This window comes from Hypomesus transpacificus, chromosome 12, assembly GCF_021917145.1.
Source record: "Hypomesus transpacificus isolate Combined female chromosome 12, fHypTra1, whole genome shotgun sequence".
Lineage (NCBI taxonomy): Eukaryota > Metazoa > Chordata > Actinopteri > Osmeriformes > Osmeridae > Hypomesus > Hypomesus transpacificus.
The window spans coordinates 5,640,074-5,658,969 of record NC_061071.1 but is presented as its reverse complement, the minus strand read 5'-3'; the positions used below and the strand labels follow the sequence as shown (position 1 = coordinate 5,658,969).

At 48.7% G+C, this 18,896-nt stretch overlaps 4 protein-coding genes across 7 annotated transcripts; 1 reads left to right on the top strand and 3 right to left on the bottom strand.

Annotated features, from left to right (window-relative positions):
- Positions 1–3,523: 3,523 nt before the first annotated feature.
- Positions 3,524–7,864, bottom strand: LOC124474590 (acetylcholine receptor subunit alpha). 2 transcript variants are annotated; one of them, XM_047030899.1, is made up of 9 exons: positions 7,683–7,864; positions 6,763–6,905; positions 6,554–6,598; positions 6,258–6,367; positions 5,831–6,026; positions 5,354–5,591; positions 4,988–5,211; positions 4,571–4,810; positions 3,524–4,351 (listed from the first exon to the last, which is right to left on the bottom strand). In XM_047030899.1, the coding sequence occupies exons 1-9, from the start codon at positions 7,732–7,734 to the stop codon at positions 4,223–4,225; spliced, it is 1,377 nt and encodes a 458-aa protein (XP_046886855.1). In that variant the 5' UTR covers positions 7,735–7,864; the 3' UTR covers positions 3,524–4,222. The 2 variants fall into 2 exon arrangements, with proteins under 2 accessions (XP_046886855.1, XP_046886856.1); XM_047030900.1 differs by lacking the exon at positions 7,683–7,864 and adding an exon at positions 6,993–7,440.
- A 690-nt stretch (positions 7,865–8,554) lies between these two features.
- LOC124474731 (kelch-like protein 23) lies at positions 8,555–12,282 on the bottom strand. Its single transcript, XM_047031130.1, has 6 exons — positions 12,040–12,282; positions 11,464–11,706; positions 10,540–11,373; positions 10,037–10,233; positions 9,569–9,721; positions 8,555–9,275 (listed from the first exon to the last, which is right to left on the bottom strand). Exons 1-6 carry the CDS (start codon positions 12,060–12,062, stop codon positions 8,965–8,967), a joined length of 1,761 nt encoding a protein of 586 aa, XP_046887086.1. The 5' UTR covers positions 12,063–12,282; the 3' UTR covers positions 8,555–8,964.
- Positions 12,283–12,550: 268 nt separating this feature from the next.
- phospho2 (phosphatase, orphan 2) lies at positions 12,551–14,571 on the bottom strand. The gene is made up of 2 exons (XM_047030992.1): positions 14,446–14,571; positions 12,551–13,625 (listed from the first exon to the last, which is right to left on the bottom strand). Exon 2 carries the CDS (start codon positions 13,616–13,618, stop codon positions 12,857–12,859), a length of 762 nt encoding a protein of 253 aa, XP_046886948.1. The 5' UTR covers positions 13,619–13,625; positions 14,446–14,571; the 3' UTR covers positions 12,551–12,856.
- Positions 14,572–14,842: 271 nt separating this feature from the next.
- syap1 (synapse associated protein 1) lies at positions 14,843–18,784 on the top strand. Of its 3 annotated transcripts, none has more exons than XM_047030336.1 (10): positions 14,843–15,151; positions 15,314–15,432; positions 15,577–15,643; positions 15,940–16,013; positions 16,535–16,674; positions 16,789–16,946; positions 17,116–17,174; positions 17,387–17,534; positions 17,702–17,752; positions 17,994–18,784. In XM_047030336.1, the coding sequence occupies exons 1-10, from the start codon at positions 14,947–14,949 to the stop codon at positions 18,122–18,124; spliced, it is 1,152 nt and encodes a 383-aa protein (XP_046886292.1). In that variant the 5' UTR covers positions 14,843–14,946; the 3' UTR covers positions 18,125–18,784. The 3 variants fall into 3 exon arrangements, with proteins under 3 accessions (XP_046886292.1, XP_046886291.1, XP_046886293.1); XM_047030335.1 differs by having other exon boundaries at positions 17,384–17,534; XM_047030337.1 differs by lacking the exon at positions 17,702–17,752 and having other exon boundaries at positions 17,384–17,534.
- The last annotated feature ends 112 nt before the right edge of the window (positions 18,785–18,896 follow it).

The window sequence follows — 18,896 nt, the reverse complement described above, 5'->3', positions numbered from 1 at the left end:
ACAGAGAGGAGAGAAAAGGGAAGAATAAGGAGGAGAGAAAAGGGATGGATGGGGAAAAGACGCGAGTAGAGGAGGGGAAGAGGAGAGGAGGTCTTGAACGAGGGCAGTTGGTTGATAGGGATGAACTCAAACGAGCGCCATTTCCTGCGAGGGGGCGGAAGTGGGTGTACCACATCCTCTCCTTCCGCACGGCTTCCAGGCTGCCTTCCGGTTCCTTCTCAACATGTCCCTTTGCCCTCTGTTCTTCCTAGAAGTCATATCGGGAGGAACGCGGACTGGATGGCTGGAAGCTTGGGTCCCGGAAAACCTCGGGGCCTAGTCGTTTATCCTGGCTTCCCTTCACTCATTGCCAATCCCGCTCTTTGGAGAGAGGAGGAGGGGCTGAAGGAGCTCCGATGAGGAGGAGCGCTTTGAGGCGCAGCCCCCCCCCCCCCCCCCACTCGTCGCCCCAACGGTCACATGACACACCCCTAAGGTGCATCATCATCAGACATCTTTTGCCTCATTATCTCTTGTGACTCACAAAAGCAGCCACGACATGGGAAACAGGCGCGCGCACACACACACACACACACACACAAACACACTTAATTTCCTTCCTTCTCTCTATTTCTGTCCATCTTTCTTCCTCGTAATCACCCCTCTTTCCTCTCGCTCACCAAGTTGGAACAGAGCATTCAGCAGTACAAGTCATCCACAAAACAAGGGAGCTTTGTAGGGTTGGCAACTAGTCAGCAGGTTAGTTCGGAACACACCCTCAGGTTCTCACCTCACAAGCCTAGCCTTACTTCTAACCATCATGTGCCAAAAGCTATGTAGACAGGATATGGAGACTACAACATCATGTCTCTCTCTTTCTCACTCACACACGCACGCACGCACACGCACACACACTCTCTCATTTTCTCTCTCTCTCTCACACACACCATATATTGTTTTCTATTTAATTGTATATGGCCATACTGTGGCCCTGCTTTTAGAATGCGAACATAAGAGCGTGTGCTTGTTTGAGTGCCTGTGTCAGACAATGGAGTGAATACCAGTTTCATTCCATCCGACTGGTTACACACGTTGCAAAAGCGTTCCTTATCCAGAGATCAGAACAACTATCTATGGATCTTTCCTCCTGTACACCCGGACATTCCTGATCCTAGAAAGTTGCTAGACCAGCGTTGTTGACGGAGCTCAACTCCACCTTACCAAAAACAGACCTTTGTACAATCAAACAAGCAAGACGATCCTGTCTGAATGTTTCGGAACCCTTTTAGACTCGCCTCTGAGGCCGCGTAAACTGCAGGATAACCAATGTAATGTGGTGCGAGTTGAAGTGACATGCTTGAGGTAGATACAAAAAGTTTTCATAATTCATTTCTCTAAGTCAAGCTCAAACTTTCTCGGTTTCACGGGTAAATCTAGTTTTGTTCAAATTACGTTTTGAGCTGAACCAATCGTCCCATAGTCACAATTATGCGGCCTATGTGCCATGTCACTTCTTGGTAGCCTTTAGGTCCACCAAGGTCCAATATTAGGCCAACTCACTAAAAACGAGCCACTCCTTTGCAGTAAACACAACTTTGCTTCGTTCATTATTTCCGCTTCTCCATTCCCAGACGGTGGCAACCCGACAGACAAGCAAATTTTATAATAAACTAACTCAACTTACCGTCAAAATGATAAACAAGTGCGCCCTGTTCAATAAACCGACATCTCTCGAGATTTTTGGGATTTGTGTTCTAATCTGCCAAAGATGTTTGTCATGTCACTTGTGCGACGAGTTTTGTTGAAGCAAGCTCGTTTTGTAACCCCGTGGAGCTCCAAAGGGCTGAGGTTACTTGGTTTGGGTTCAGCTATTGCAGCATAAACAAGCACCGCCCACCTACGTGAGACCGTTCTCCTAAACGTACGATCCCTATATTCAGACTATCGACAGAGAATTCCAGATGTGGATTTGAAGGTTTTTGGCAGCTGGGACGGACTGAGTGTACATAACAGCCCAAAATACGAACACAAAGGCTACAAGTAATCTAGCCTTTGATGCAAAAAACATTCAATCTCGCAATTAGTCTGATGGACAATTTGCATGCGTATTATACGTGCACACATGATATTAATAATAATAATAGTAATAATAAACAATAACAGTTAAGCTATATTAAATGCCGTCTGTCATTAGCTGAAAGGTCTTTAGGCTGTGTCTGGTGGTAGGCTACATTTATTTTAGGACTTCCAGTTTGGTTCTCTGTGAATCTCTATGCGTTGGTCAGACAGAATCGCAACCTTAGACAGTTCGCCCAGAGATTAACGAATCCATATTATACTGACAATTACAATTATATTTGTTCTGTATAATTTGTTTTATCTATCTGTCTAAATATTTTGAGTTTGTCTATTAGGCCTACTGAATACGGTAATCTGCTGCCCTCTGCAGGACACTTGTCTTGGTGCATGTGGAGCGTAACTGAAATTAAACACTAAGTGAAAGAGAGGGGTAAATCCTTTTGTGTAACTTCTCTCCTGAAGATGACCTAGAAAAGGATGGAGTGAGAGCAGGAGTTGAAGGAGAGCCTCCCTAGGTGAAGGTGAACACACAGCAGGCCTAGATGGGGATAGATGGAACACACGTCTCAGTGATGTCACTTCCTAATGTAAGCCAGTGGCATTGTCAGCGATAAAATTGTACTGGGGCACAGGCCCCTTTCATATCCCTTTTTTTTCTTCCAAGCATGTTTTTCACAAAACACTACTAGGCCAGAGAAACTCCCCTTGCTTAACCCACTATACAACAGTTCAGGGATGTAAGTTTGATATCAGCTTTGTCAGGGACATCTATATTTAATGCAAGCGCACATTTTTTTTTTTTCATATAATATTGTTTTGTGTTTTGTAAAAATAAGATGATCGGTAGGCCTATCATTTAGAAACTGTCTTTAGTTTTGTAATGTTTTCTTAGCCTACCTCAATTCTGACTTGTGTGCCGAGTCTGACTGCTGGACTTCTGTGTGCGTGCTGCCAGGGGCATGTCCAGACATTTTTGATAGGGGTGGCACAAGGGGTGGCCCGCCTCTGACTGGGCATATAGCCAATCACATTTTAAGATATTGGGGTGGCCAATCAGATTTCAGGGGTGGCCCGTGCCACCCTAGGCCACTCCCTGAACACGCCACTGCGTGCTGCAGTGGCTATTTGGCAAGCTCAGAAGAGCACGCATAGGTTTGTGTTTTCGGTTAAATTGCTTTGATTTACAAGCGTTGATTGGGATGCTGCGTTTATTTTTTCCGGGATTATCAACCTAAATTAATGCACTGACTAATAAAGTAAATTGTTAAAACTCAAACTTTAGATTTTACTGGGGCACAACAAATGTATACTGGGGCACGTGCCCCAGTAAAAAGGGTCTAACGACGCCCCTGATGTCAGCTATTAATCATGCTATTTTTGTTGACAGAAAAATACTTTACTTAAAAAAGAAAAAATGCAATGATGTAATGAAAAGCAGAAGTACAGAAGACACTTACATACAATATACAAGGATTAATTTATTAGTCACTCAAGCACCAAAGAAAACAAACAGGGTTATATTTGGCACAAGGAGGAGAGAGAAGTGACTAAAGAATTCTCCTCGACGTAAACTAGCCCATAACAAATCAATCAATTCATTTCAAAGAAAAGTTTACAAACAGTTGGGCATCTAAAAACAATTACTGTATGTAACCGAGGACCTGAACCTGGGACCTCCAAAGGCATCAAATAAAGGGAAATCCCCAAGGGAAACCCTGGTGAAGCTAAAGGTCCATGTATCTCCTGAACATCCCCAGAGCTCATGAACAAGCAGATCAGACCATCAGCGGGACCAGCAACTTGATATCAGAACTTCATCGTTACCGCTACGTTGTCAGGGGGTCATGATGCATCCCATGACACTGGTGACGCTTCGTGTTCCGGTTGAATCCCTGTCAAACTAGGCAGATCAAAGGTTTCCCATTGTTTCAGTGAAGTCAGCCACAACACAGTAAGCAGCACTAGAGTAAAGTCATTAACACAAGCTAGTTCACTGCTGGAAAGCTTAACCGACAGTCTGATGACCTATGCCAGGATGGCTGAACTTCTCACAATGGCTACGTAAACACGGGGTGTGGTGGGGTGGGGTTAGTACGTGGCCCGAATGTGGGCAGGTGTGGGGCTGGCGCCTCTTTGAAGGTTTTCCAGAAGGTTCCGGAAGGCCCTACAGAGTGTTGAGCTCGATGAGGCGTCCGAGGAACACTCCAGCGGTGCCGATGAGGCACACCGCCATGAACACACACAGCAAGATGTGGTCCAGCACCATGGCAACGAACTTCCACTCCTCCGCGGCCTGGGAGGGAGGGAGGGAGGGAGGTAAAGAGACCTAATGAAGTCGGATGGTCAAGCAAATCTGGATGGTCAAGCAAATCAGAAAAAGAAAATCCAAACCGAAAGCTAACAGAGACACAGACAGGCGGACAGACAGGTAGGCAGGCAAACTAACCCAAACCCAAACCAACAAACAAACAGACAGATCGCATAGAAAGACAGGCAGGCTGCCCTTCCTCACGTTGTTGGATTCCTCATCGCCCTTCATGGTCTCAGCGATGTACTTGATGCCCTCGATGGCGCTGCGTACATCTGGGTTCTTGGTGATGGGGGACTGGAAGGGGATGGCGGCCGGGGTGGGCTTCCCGGAGATGTCCGAGATGTCGATGTCACCGGGGAACACGGCCTTCTCCTGGCGCTCCTGGGACGGACGCTTCATGGTGGAGAAGAACATCAGGTTGGGGATGGTGTCGATGAAGATCTGAAGAGGAGAGGAGGAGAAAGGAGTCAAAGGGGGAGGAGAGGAGGAAGGTAAAGGGACAAGGAAAAGGGAGGGAAACTGTGAATATTTCCGGTTTCTCGCAAATGGATTTGCGAGGATTTCCCTTTGTGGGTATGTACACGCGCGTGTGTGTGTGCGCGTGTTACTCGGGCCTACCTTGCGGACCCAAGCAGGCATGGTGTGTGTGCTGGGCGAGCGGTGGTGCGTGTTGATGACGATGACGGTGATGATGATGGAGGCGATGACGAAGACCATGGTGAAGAGCATGTACTTCCCGATGAGGGGCACGGCGCTGGAGGTGGAGGGGATGAGCTCCACGATCACCAGCAGAAACACGGTCAGAGACAGCAGGACGGAGATGCTCAGAGTCATCTTCTCACCTGGAGACACACACACAAATACGAAAGGATCACACAGCAGCATCGGACACACACAAAAACACACGCATATCTATCAATCAAAAGAAAACACATAGAGACGAGGATCCGAAACACACACACACCCTCTAGCTACCATCCTCACCAGAGTCGGTGGGCAGGTAGAAGACCAGGCCGGTGAGGAAGCTGAAGAGCATGCAGGGGATGATGACGTTGACGATGAAGTAGAGAGGCAGGCGCAGCATGAGGAAGTGGTAGGTGATATCCAGGTAGGGCGTGTCGGGGCAGCAGGCGTAGTACACCCAGTGTTTCCAGCTGCGGTAGTCCTTCATCACCCACTCGCCGCTCTCCATGAAGTTAGACAGGTCGGGCCGGTCGCTGTCCTAGAGGGGGGGAAGGGGCAGATCAGAGTACAATAGGGGACGGCTCACGGACGACTTCAACGAGAAGCTTCAGCAAGTCTACGCGTTGCATGTCGGTGTGTTTGAGCAAAGCATCCCCCTTTTTTGTCCCTGCGATACGGGGAGACCTCGCGAGGTTGTCCGCCCCACGTTCCTTTCCTTGCCTCGCCCCCTCTTCGTGTGTCTCACTCAGCCCCCCCCCCACGCCCCACCCCCCTTACCGGGTTGACGACCACCAGGTTGCCGTCGTAGGTCCAGGTGCCCAGCTTCATGCTGCAGTTCTGCAGGTCAAAGGGGAAGTGCAGCACGATGATCTCGCAGTAGCTCTTGAAGATGGCCGGCGGAGTCCAGGTGATCATGCCCGTGTGCTCCAGCAGGACCTTGGTCTCGTGGACGATGGCAAAGTCCCCGTCCGCACTTGGGTGAGGGGGGTGGGGGGGGGGGGGGAGAAACGCAGAGACAAGAGGGACGAGACAGAGACACCTCGTCAGAGAGGGACACGGCAATGACCCACATGGCGGGAGGGGGATTCTAAACAGGTTTCTCCTGTTCTTACTCGGAAAACCGGTTCCCCTGCAGTCCCCCCCCCCCCTCCCTAGCAGAAGGTTCCCTCTGGTATTAAGAGGGTCTCCTGCTGGCTGTCCTTACTTGTTGTAGAGCACCAGGTCCGGCCTCCAGATGTCTGTGGAGGGAATCCTGATCTTCCTGATGCCTCCGTAGTCGTCCGGGTTCCACTTCAGGTTTACATCCATCCATTGCTGAGAGGTGAGGTCAGAGAAGGACACAGGAAAGGAGAACATTTTAAGAGAAAGAGAGAGAGGGGGGGTGGATGGATGAATGAATGGAAAGAAAGAAATGATTGAGAAGGAGCTTTGTAGTTTAGAAGCTATTTCTGAATCCCTTTGTTCTGTGACAGTCTAGAAGGTTCTGTTGGTTACTTCTACCTGCTTTAGGCGGACGTTGCTTGTCACAATCTGGTTGACCTCATCCTGGGTTAGACACGGGGAGGAAGGGGCAGGAAGCCGGTGAGATAAATTGTTGTACACTTTTTCTAGTAAACTCACACACTTTCACACTCTCTCTTTCTCTCTCTCTGTCTCTCTCTCTCTGTCTCTCTCTCTCTCTCTCACACACACACCCTGTTTTTCCTCACCACACTGATGAGCTGGATAAGCTGCAGGCCCACAGTGACCACAACCGGCTCTCTGAAGTGATTGACGGGCCGGACCACTTTGTTGTAACCAGTGAACAACGTTTTCACCAGCCTGGTCTCATCATCAGAACACCAGCCTGGAGCTGGGAACCACAAACACAGGGGAAATCACACACACACACAAGCATGCACACACACACGAGAGATTATATTCATTGAGGACATCCCACCTGCTCCACATATGCTGCTCCACATATGTTCATTGACATACATCTACACTTTCAGCATAACGTTGACTGACAAAAGGTTTTTGAGTAGGCTGCACCTGGTGGATTGGAGTAGGCTTGTGGTTGGGCTGTTTAACCTTACGCCGGGCTGGTAAACCGACTGACGCCGACTACCCATATCCGCTTCAGATAGTATTTCTGGAAACTATCTGCTATTTCCGCTAGCATTTCGACCCAAGTGACGGGTATCCTGTTCCCAGGATCGAAGAACAGGCTTCTACATTCCATCTTCCTTCGTATAACATCAATAACACTTCCAATAACGCATACGAAGATTTTAAGTATTTTATGTTTCGGTATTCTATAATTTACCAGCGAACTCTCACCGTCTTCTCTCCAGCATGCATTACACAAACATAGGGAGGTGTGACACACTTGTACCTGTCAATCTCACTGGTTTTACTGCTGGCTACTGTTGATCGTTAGGCTACAGGTTGCTATAAACAGGCAATCTCTTAAAGGCAAACACCACACGTGTAATTGAAACATCTAATAATCTTAGCTAGATCAGATGGACAATAGTTAATGTGCAGCTGTTTACATCTCATATCGCACACGCACCATCCTTACAACCTCAATGCAAATACATGCCTACAGTATAGCCCCGTTTCTAGATGGTTGTCGGCAACTTACTTATTAAAATAGCCAGGAGACCAAGAAGGAGGTATCCGTTGGAGTGATCCATTGCTCAGATGACGGGACTGGTGTGTGTGTGTGTGTGTGGGGGGGGGGGTTTCTGAAAAAAAAGTGGTCTTCAGGACCTGACTGGGCTGTCTGTGTCACCAGTTTACCAGGGAGGTCTACTCTGGTCTGGACTTGGGGGTCAATGGGAGCTGTATAACTGTTTTGAGAGAGAGAGAGAGAGAGAGAGAGAGAGAGAGAGAGAGAGAGAGAGAGAGAGGAAGCATGTGGGTTCGTAGGACAGCTGAGATCTGTCACTGGAGGAATGAGAGACATTTTCAACATGTGTTGCTCCTCTCCTCACTCGTCCCTCCCTCCCCCTGACTCTCATATTCCCTCTCCCCCTCTGTGTCTTCGGTCTATGCCCAGGACTTTTAGACCAGGAACCAAAAGCAGGAGCAACAGCAGTGTTCAACCAGCCCTGTGTCTGCCCATCCCTCACACCCTCTCTCTCTCACCTCCCCCACACCCCTGTTCCCCTTTCCCTCACATCTTAGCTCCCCTACCACGCACCCTAACCCCCCCCCCCCCCATAGCCCCCCCCCTTCACCCTGGCTCCCCTTACCTCTCACCCCCCTACCATTCACCCTAGCCTCCCCTACCAAGCAACTGTACTGGGACATGCCTGTGCTGGGTGAGGTCAGCCAAGAAGCTGGGGGGGGGGGGGGGGGGGGGCTTACTGGCAGTGACTCACTCAGACTAGAACTAAAACAATTAGTTCTATGCTTTTTATTTTAAGGGAAAACAAATGTTTGAAGCTTGTTATTGAAAGAATATTTTATTATTTTAAATAAATAGAAAATACATTGTCACTTTAAAAACAAATGAGCTTTTCAAAACAAAAATATAAACAGCTAACCTTCAGTACCATAACCCAAGAAAGGTTGATGAATGTTTGTGTGTATTATTGGTCCAACCAATACTGCTACCTCACACAACCTGTTAAAATATAAGAACCATCTGAAAAAGTATCCATTCAGAACTCTGTTTGGAACCCAAGATGGTCCTAGCTGATCTTTAAAAGGATATGGAACCATTTTATCAGAGGGTCTATGGTTAAAAAATCATGTAGCATTTCATACGCAGGGTAGAGGGTTAAGTGTCAGTCTATAACAAGTAAACAGTACTCTGAGTAAAGGCTTAGGGTGCCTGTGGTCATCTAGTTTCCTTTTGGTAACATCATCTGTCCACTTCTTTTTCTCGTTCTATCACCGTCTCATAAACACTCACACAGCTACTCAGTGTAGAGGCAGAGGCAGCCGTGGGATCGGCTGGGCTGAGGCAGGTTCCCCGCCTCTTCCCAGAAGTCTTTCTGAGGGTGGTACCTCTCCACGCTGCACAGGTAGTCCCCACGGGAGCAGGAGTAGCCCCCCGTCAGGTAGATCCAACCCCCCAGAACCACAGCCCCGGCCTCCAGCCTCCCCTCCAGGGCCCGGGCCAGCTGCCTCCAGGCCCCAGTCTGGGGGTCGTAGCAGTCCGTCTGGGTGGTTTGCCCCCCCACCAGGTACAGCAGAGAACCCAGGGACACGAGGCTCATTCCATAACCTGAGGTTAAGGGCAGAGTTGCGTTAGTGTATTGGCACAGGTCTGTTCATATCAGTATTTGTGTACCATTTACAGAGGAGGGTAGAGGCAGGTAGGCAGATTTTCATATATACAGTGATACAGAATAAACATACCTGTTCTCATCAGTTTATCAGTCTGCTATACACCTACCGAATGCACATGCAAATAGTCTGCTGATGCAGTTGTGCGTGCATTGACCTGACACGGCCCCTGAAACTGACATCCTGGATTCTATGTGGCCCTGCGCATTCTTCTGTGGTTGTCATGGTCACCTGGCCGGGGACAGGTGCCGAGCACGCTCCACTCGTCGAGGTCGGCACGGTAGGCCTGGATCTGGTCGTACGTGCAGCTTCCCTGGTAACCATAGCGACCGCTGGCGACGTAAACGCTGTCTCGGAGGACGGCGGCCGTGGCGTTGCCCACACCTTAGGCGCACAGTAACAAAGGAGACACTCAGTATCACAACCTTTGCAAACGGTACCCTGTAGACCAGAGGTCTTCAACCCTGGTCCGTTCCGGAAACGTTAACGACCCATCCGTTAACGACCCATTCAAATGAATGGGTCGTTAACGGGCTTCTGCATAAGTAGATAACGACCCATTCATTTGAATCAGGTGTGTCGGAGCGGGGAAACGTTGAAAACGTGCAGGACAGGGGGGTCCCTGAGGACCAGGGTTGAAGACCTCCGCTTTAGACCCATGACTCCACCTCCTCCTCCCCACCCCCCCACCACACACACCCTGCACCATGTCGGCCAAGGCCTGCCACCTCCTCTTCAGGGGGTCGTACTGCTCCGTGCGGGCCGTGGCCGCCCCTGCTCGATAGCCCCCGATGCAGTACACGCACCCCTGCAGCACCACGGAGCAGTGGGAGAAGCGGGCCCCCAGCATGGCCACGCCCGCACGCCAGCGGCCCCTCTCGCAGTCGTATACCCAGCTGGGAACAAAGCAGACACACACACAAATATGCATACGTACACATATAAACACAGAGAATCCCGACTGAGCACGTGAAATATAATGGATGAACACGGGACGAGAGAGAGAGAGAGGCATAGGTTTCGTTGTACATGAGGGGGGAACATGTTTTTTTATTTTTTATTTTTAACTGCAACGCCCTCCCCCAACCCTTGTTATGAAGAAAACTTACCGCCTTCCTCAGTCATAAAAAAAAAAGCCCCACCCACACTTGCAAACCTACGCCCCTGGAGAGAGACAGAGACAAGAGGCGGACGACACCTACACAGAGTCCAGTGCGTCGATGGTGTCCGTGCTGTAGCCCCCGCTGACGTACACCAGCCCTCCCAGGAGACACACGCCGTAGCTCTCCCTGCCCGACCCCGGCATGCACGCCCCCTGCTCCCACGCGCCCATCCCCGGGTCCCACTGTTCCACCTCGGGCAAGGGGTGCCAGTGGTACCCCCCCACAATCACCATCCTCGGAGAGAACCTCCGACGGCGGAGCGAGGGGCTCGTCGGTCTCCCATGCCCAGCCCGAGGCTTCAGGGCCTGGGTGAACATACCAAGGAGGTCCCCTTCTGAGGGAGCATGCTGGCGGTCCCTGTTTGTTTTCAGGTCCGGCTCCGAGGGAGCTCTGCTTGTCGTCCGCCCCAGCTCCGTGTCCAGCTGCAGGCCAAGAGAGCTCAGCAGAGACGGCAAGTTCTCCAGGCGCTCGCCGACATCGTGGCTCACCCACCTGGCCACGGCTCCCACAAGGTCCTCCTCGGTCACCACTCCCAGAGACTCCGCCCCCAGCACCCAGCTCAGCCTGTCCAACTCCAGATGCAGAAACTCCTCATCCTGGGTCACTTCCTGAAAGCGACTGAGGAGAACGCGGCGGCACTCTCGCTCAAGGGCCGGGCAAACGTGCCGCTGGGCGAAGGCCAGCATGCCCAGGCAGTTGGACGCATCCAGCAGACGAACCAGGAAGTCCTCGCAGGCACGCTTCACAGACAGGAAGTTGAGCAGGTCAGCCCCCTCCAGCAGGCTCTCTACGTTCCCCTGTGTGATCCTGAGGTGAGAGGAGTAGGCAAAGTCTACCAGGACAGATAGGACCTCATCATTCACCCCTGGTAGTCTGGAACAGACAGGTTGAAAAAGCACATCAGAACAGTAGGCATAATCAAAGACAAAAAATGAATTAAAATGGGTCATTCTCAAAACATACTTTATCAGACTGTTGGTTTTCTCCCTCATATCCGCTGTGAACATGACTCTGAAGTAGGAGCTACGGGCGCACAGCGCCACTTTGTGGCAGTGGAGGACTATGCCGGCAGAGCCCTGAAGAGCGATATCGGTGAACAAGCCCTGCGTGTAGAACCCTTGGAGCGCATCAAGAACCTCGTAGGGGTGGGCGGCATCGCAGAAATCATACGTGTACTCATCCTGACGCCTAACGGACATAATGGCCCTGAAATACGAGTTAAATGTCGACATCGTGTCGTGTCAGTTCCCCTTAGAAAAATGCACTAACGATGATCACCTCGTGCACCATGAATAAGCTTATAGTGTTTCACATTCATTCACATCACATATGGTGTTGAGTTCTCCGTATCAGATTACAGATTAAGTTTCTCTTGTGTAAAAGACATGCGGCTTCTGGACAACAACGTCAACACATGGAGTATGTCAGGTTTGGTTGCTTGTGGTTTTAGCGTATTTGGATGCCAACTCAATTGCATGAGTTTACCAAAGACAAAAAGCCATTGAGGCAATATATTAAAATACCATCCCGTCATCTCACCGTTTCTTTTCTTTGATCTTCATTGAAGCGCTCCAGCACACACATGCCTACCTGGTCGAACGTTATGTCCTCATCGGAATTAAAAACTGATTTGGCACCCGCAAAAAGTCCCCAGGTCAACGCATTCAATACCTCCCTTTGTTATTCACCGACAGATCACGCCTTCTGATGCAGAGAATACAGTTCTACACCATGTTTGTTTGGAAGGCTCACCTCACTCTATGCTCATCTACAAGATCCTGAACCTGCGGGCCCTTGCAATTAACCACAGGACTAGTTCCTCTCGACCAATCAGATTTCACCGTCAATAGCTGAACGGAAACGTTACCGGTGCAGAATGACCTGGGGGAGGAGACAGAACTGTCGATCTCAAACAGAAGGCTCTGCGTAAAAACAATGTACTTGAAATTGAATATTCTTCTTAAAATAAATATTCGTCAACACGGTCTTAGTATGGCCGTTCGTAGATGATTAGATGTGGAATGTGGAATAATACAGAGGCACTGACAACTGACTAGAAAGATCATTTATTAAAATGAACAGGTAAAATCATATATAAACCATGCTTCTGTATTTTACAGAATTGATAGTACAGTCTTAATATTTACACAAGATCTTCCCAAAAACATATTTGAACAATCATTTAGATTAATTAATCTTCTGTTAAAATAGAGTGAAAGCAGTCATAGCAGCAATCTGGCCCTTAAAAAAAATCTACAGACCAGTAACATTTGTCCTGACAATTGAATTGGTGACAAGGCCTTATTCAGTGTTAAACAGTACTGATGATATCAAAAACACACACAACGGCAGCCATCTAAACTCCCTCTGTAGACTTCTCAATGCAAGTTTTCAGTTCCTCCAGGATCTCTGTACCGCTGGCCCAGGGCAGGACACTGGGCTTCAACCCGACTGGCTGGAGCTCCTGTGGGGCCTGGCCGCTCTGCAGCCTCTCCAGCAACTTCTCCAGGGTGAAGCCCCTCCTGGGCAGCACCACGTCCCCGACGCGGAGGCACCAGGCCGGGCACAAGTCGTTCCCTCCGTCGCCCGCGTAGAACACCCTGCGGTACTCCACCCCCCCGCTGGCCTTCTCAGCCAGGAAGTCTTCCAGAATCTTCCTCTTGCACATGTTGACCGGGCAGCGGGAGCACTGGTGGGAGTGGTGGCAGCGCACCGTCATGAAGCCGCGCTCGTCGAACGACGCCGGGTTGCTGAACACCTGGTCGACGGCGCCCCGGACGCCCCCCGCGTGGAGAATCCACTCGATGAAGAGGCAGTTGGCGTCCGACACCACGATGCAGTCCACCTCGCTCTTGTTGGCGCCGATGAAGGTCAGCAGTTCGATCATGCCGTCCGTGAAGGGTATGGTCTCCATCTCGCGCTGTATGGCTTCCTTGCTGACGGCGTTCTCGCCGATGTAGGTCATGACGCGGCCCATGTACTCTGTCCAGCGGCCTCTCTGGTAGGTGTTCATCAGCCAGTCGGGAAGGTTCTGGTCTGGCGCACACCGGACCAACCAGGTGTCGCTGTTATCGTCCACCAGGGTGTGGTCGAAGTCGAACACGATTAGAGTCTTCATCCTGGCACTGGAGACACAATGACAGTCAATTGATTTGTTTAGCCTACTTGGCAATGTGCCCAGTAGATTCCCCTCCGTGTTCCCACATTTGGCCATGCACTTGTGCTATTCTGGATTTTGTGAAGTAGGGGTCGGGCAGATCGATCCTGAAGCATCAATATTTTTTATACAGATGTATCAAAAGGATCGATCCACAGATAAAAATATAAATACTAAGATGTTTATTTCAGTGATTTAATTTATTTACTTTTGGCTGTCGGCCTAGTAGTGAGATATGGCATGATGATGGCAGAAAGAAAGAGGAGCATTGTGTGGAATTTTGTTATGATAACTGCGATGTGCGTTGTGAGGCTATTCGCTACTGTGGCAACGTCACCAATCTGTACAGACAAATTAATACACATGAAAAGGAGAACTACCGATGGACAGCGTAATAGGGACTGTTGGAGCCACAATCAATTGATAGGCTACTCGTCCCGTCCGTGATCTCTAGGCTAATCTTTAAACAACTGGATAGGTGAAAGCCGCTACTGCCGCTACTAGGAAAGTATTAGGAAAGTCTAGTATGCTAAGATCAGTGACATTAATCCCAAAATATTCCATCAGAAACAGACAGCAAGAAAAACATACATTTGTTTCCTTAGGCTACAACATAGTGTCACTAGGCCTATATTTACTTTCACATTTGCTAAGCGCGTGACGTAGCAAGATACCTAGCGTTATACCTATTTGATATCTATGACCGTGGCAGCCTTACAGCCAACCGGGGTAAAATACGTTTATTGCCCCACCAAATAGTTAGCTAATGAAGATTAAACATCCCTTACCAGACACGTTCTTATCGCTGTTGTTTCTGAAATTACCGCTTTGCTTAATAATTCAACTTCACCGGTAGCTTCAATATTTCAAGCGGTCTTCCTCGCTTACTGCTGTAACCTGAATCAATGTAAAACAGGCGATTTACTGCCACCTGTTGTTAAGGAATATTATTGCCTCAAATGTAATTGTCTTTGATATTTTGGTCTTAATACAAAATATTTGTCGACATTTGTGCAATGAATATTGAAACCCAATACTAGACCGACTATAGTAAGCATTTCCCCATCTTGCGCATTGACAAGCAACCCAAAACACTGCAAAAAAATACAAAATAAAATGTATCAACAGTAGGTGGCGGAATGTGCTTCTTCCTTTCAAGCCAAAACAACCCACGAAGAAGAGCCCTGCTTACTTTACTTCCTGGGTACGTCACAACAAGTGGCAGGTCATGAAAGCAAATCTTTGATTTTTCTTTTGGGTAGGAAAAACAACATCAGTTTTAAATCACGATGTTTAAGGGCTGGGGATCGTGGCTTGGTATACAGGACACCACGTCCTCCAACACGGAGAATACGAAGTTACCCGTCGAGGTTGTCGAGGTGGAGAAGATTGTCCAAGCTCAGAACGAAGTAAACAAACAACAGACAGAGCAGGAGCCAGAGCAGGAGCCAGCTCCTCAACAGCAACCCCAAGAAGCAGGAAAGGGACTCAGCGGTACGACTGTTTATTTAAAATCGATTGGTTAAGTTTTATTTGCACAGTAAATTAAAATGATTGGTCCTCTAACTCGAGGATGTACGGGTAAAAGAGGCGCAGGTACATAATGTACAGCTTTCTGATAACAATCACATGCGTTGTGAATATATCCTTACACAGAATACATCTTCAGCTTTGCAAGTAGTGCCACTAAGAAGATATCAGACTCTGTTTCCGAGACCGCACAGAACATCAAAAAGAGCGTAGAAGATGGGAACATCGATGGAATTATTGACAAGGTGTCTGGCAACCATTTTACCTCTTGGATACGTTCCGTGTGGTTTTGTAGGCCCAGACGCGTTCCTGTCATTCTAGACATAGCAAACATTCAAGAGAAAGCTGACACTCTTCACACATGTTGACTTTGTAATCTTTGCCCACAGACAATTCTAGGAGATTTTCAAAAAGAACAACAGAAATTTGTGGAGGAAAAGAAGGCCAAGAAGTCAGGTGAGTGTGATTTGGTGGCACCTTCAAAGTCTGAATCATTTAAAAAAAATACTTTACTTAAGGCTTGGGTACCATGCCAAGTTTCACAATTTCAGTGCTGTCATGTTTATATGGTCTGCTTTTGCCGCCCCAACAGTGCCCCAACTCAAAGTTTCTTCTGTTTATATTCTCTCTTGGTGTCCTTTGCTGAGGGTTTAGGTTGATCTTGGTATTTATTTGTGGGCACCAGTTAAGTCATTTGTCACAATGATGGCTAAATAGAATACAATATGTGATTTGTGTTTGTGTTTCTCCAGATGCAGCTGTTCCTCCCTGGGTGGGATACAGTGAGGAGGAGACCATTCAGCAGCAGATCCTGGCTCTGTCTGCAGTACGTTTGGTTTTCATTGGCAGTTAGGGGTGCTAGGCCCATAGTGCTGCAACCACAGAGGCAGTGATGCATGTACTTGGACCAAGAGGTGTGCATATATTTAAAAGTTAAACGGAAAAAATAAAGGAACCCAGTTAGGGTTCCACCACGAGGGAATCTTCTCCATCAAGCGTCCTTGGGACCGGAGACTCATACCTGGCTTAGAGTACACAGTTAACCAAACAATACAGTTTTGACGGAGATGCGTCCAACTCCTTTCTTGCTTTGCTACCTAGTTCAGGATTTCTGTGGGGTTGTTAGGTGCGTAGCGGGAAAGAGGAGAAAGATTCAGCCCGTGATCTGTCCGCGAGCTCGCTTGTGTCACTGTCCGTGGTGCTGACGGCTCCGTGGCCGCTCCGCACACAGAACCAACTGTTTCCATTGGTTGCTAGGGTACTGTAGATGGAGCCAAAAGTGGCGGTTGTGTTTATTGTGTGCACAGAATGCCCTGTTCTGACTGGCTGATGTGGTATGTGTTCCAGGACCGAAGGAACTTCCTGCGTGACCCCCCTGCTGGCGTCCAGTTCCACTTCGACTCGGAGCAGATGTACCCCATCGCTATGGTGATGCTGCAGGAGGACGAACTACTGAACCGGATGCGCTTTGACCTCGTCCCCAAACAGTGAGCACACACACACATCCACTTACCAACAAGGTCATCTCCAGGGACTTGTATCTGAACAGCGTGCGTGTCCATTTCGTGTGTGTTTTTCCATGTGTGTGTGTGTTTCTGCAGCGTCAAGGAGGAGATGTTCTGGAGGAACTACTTCTACAGGGTGTCCCTTGTGAAACAGTCGGCCCAGCTGACAGCCCTGGCTGCCCAGCAGCAGGCCTCAGAGCCCAGGGACACCGAGGACAAGGAGGTGGCCCACCCGGAAGACGTCAGCCTCACCGGTAACTTCCAGCTTTGGATATTTCTCTCGTGAACACTGCTGATGTTGTTCTGGGAGTCCTGGACTTAGGGTTAGACACTGATACGCTTTTGAGCGTGTTGGGGTTTCATTGGGGGTGAGAGTGACCATGTCTTTATGTCTCCGCTAAGCTGTGGGTTCTTCTTCTGCAGAGAACATCAGACCCAAGACCCCTCCTGTGTCCATCAGTGACAGGTCCAAAACTGCAGAGGTAAGGGAATGTCTTGCTTGTCGATGATCTTCTTCTCAACTTTCCCCCCCCAACTTCTTCTCAACACCTCAGGTATCATTTCAGGGATTTCTCAAGGAAAGGAAGGCTCGAAAGAGATAAAGGAGGAGGAATTCAAAGAACACTATAACGCGTCCCCTGTGTTTGCGCGTGTACACATGCGGCGTGTGTGTTTGTGCTTGTGACGACAGCAGCACGAGGAGGAGGAGATCTCCACCAGTCCGGGGGTGTCTGAGTTTGTGAGCGACGCCTTTGACACATGCGACATCGACCAGGAAGACCTGAGGAAGGAGATGAAGCAGCTGGTCCTGGACAAGAAGGGGGAGACAGAAACTCCAGAGGGTGAGAGGGGGGGGTGGGAGGGTGAGGTCACAGAGGTGTGAGAGGGTGAGGGGAGGCAGGGAGAAAAGAGGAGTGGCTCGGAAAACGTTGCGCTGAATTATTTTGCTCATGTTTCCGTATCCGTTTTTGTGTCGTGTTTTGTTTTTATTTAAGTTTTGTAATTGCAGGGGTCACCTATAAAGGAGACCTGGGTCTCAGTGTCTCTGCTACTTATAAAGGTAAAAAAAACTAACAGAGAAACCGAGGTAGGGGACAGTGAGACAGCTGCTCTCCTGTGGTATCATCTGGTGTTAACGTCTACGACGGCATAAATCTGGTGGTGTTCGGACGGGTCTTTCAGTTCAGTATGGGTATTAGAGCAGGATGGTTCTGGGTTTAGGAGGGTGATTGTCATGTTTTGTTGGTGGTTCTGGATTCCAGAAAAGTCTTTGAACTGCCCCGTGTGGCTCTGTGTTCCAGAGGAGTGTTCAGACTGGGAGAAGGAGCTCCAGCAGGAGCTGCAGGAGTACGAGGTGGTGGCCGAGTCGGACAACAAGGATGACAAGTGGGACCAGGAGATCGAGGACATGCTCCAGGGGGATGACAGCTAGACTGACCCCTCCCATATCACCTTCCACGCTCCACACAATAGCTCTCCTCCCCCAGCACTTACACAGATCTGAGAGGAGGTGATAGGTATAATAAGATAAAAAAAAAACAATAAATATGCAGGGGAGTTATGTCGGCCATCTTGATTCTGCCTATCGGCTCTCTTTGGATCTAACAGTGCATTGGTGCCAGTTGTGTTGGCCTGTAGGAGACATCATGAAGGACCTGCAATTATTGGTAGCTTAATGACCCTACTGCAACCTGAGAGGAACTGTTGGGTTGTACAACTGTAAGGCTTTTGTTCAAGTCTTAGATGGAATCATTCTACTTTGGGCTGATTTGTTAAAATAAATGTGTTCACTTTTTTTCTTATTCTGTCTGTTTTACTTTTCTATCTGTCTGTAGTGGGAAGTACATGTACACTAGACTGGGGAATGGAAAAAGGTTGATGGAGACAGTTTGCACAATATAATTGTTTTCTTATTTCATTCACATCCATTCCATTATTCTCTTTCCCTTTTACAGATCATGCATTTCTCATTATGGCTTTCTTTTATAGCGTGTTGTTTTGTATAACTATGCAAACCTTGTGTTGCTTTTATCTGTGGTGATGAAAATACCTGTTTGCAGTTTTTCCAAATAAATATGTATTTCTCTCTCAATGTGTTGCATAATTGTTTCCATTCATTTTTTATATCTGTGGTTACGATATTAAAGCTTACACAGATCAGTGCAGAGATGAGCCATCACCGAACATCTATGTCGTTCTCCGTC

Bases quoted from the DNA above. Each gene is read 5' to 3' on its own strand.
- LOC124474590 (XM_047030899.1), bottom strand. From the start codon at position 7,734: ATGGATCACTCCAACGGATACCTCCTTCTTGGTCTCCTGGCTATTTTA. The intron at 6,906-7,682 runs GTAAGTTGCCGA...TGTGGTTCCCAG, and splicing joins TCTCCTGGCTATTTTAATAA to CTCCAGGCTGGTGTTCTGAT. The intron at 6,599-6,762 runs GTGAGGAAAAAC...TGTCTAACCCAG, and splicing joins TTATCCAGCTCATCAGTGTG to GATGAGGTCAACCAGATTGT.
- LOC124474731 (XM_047031130.1), bottom strand. From the start codon at position 12,062: ATGAAGATCAAAGAAAAGAAACG. The intron at 11,374-11,463 runs GTATGTTTTGAG...TGTCTGTTCCAG, and splicing joins AAAACCAACAGTCTGATAAA to ACTACCAGGGGTGAATGATG. The intron at 9,276-9,568 runs GTGACCATGACA...CCTTAACCTCAG, and splicing joins CGGCACCTGTCCCCGGCCAG to GTTATGGAATGAGCCTCGTG.
- phospho2 (XM_047030992.1), bottom strand. From the start codon at position 13,618: ATGAAGACTCTAATCGTGTTCGACTTCGACCACACCCTGGTGGACGAT.
- syap1 (XM_047030335.1), top strand. From the start codon at position 14,947: ATGTTTAAGGGCTGGGGATCGTGGCTTGGTATACAGGACACCACGTCC. The intron at 15,433-15,576 runs GTGTCTGGCAAC...CTTTGCCCACAG, and splicing joins TCGATGGAATTATTGACAAG to ACAATTCTAGGAGATTTTCA. The intron at 16,014-16,534 runs GTACGTTTGGTT...TATGTGTTCCAG, and splicing joins AGATCCTGGCTCTGTCTGCA to GACCGAAGGAACTTCCTGCG.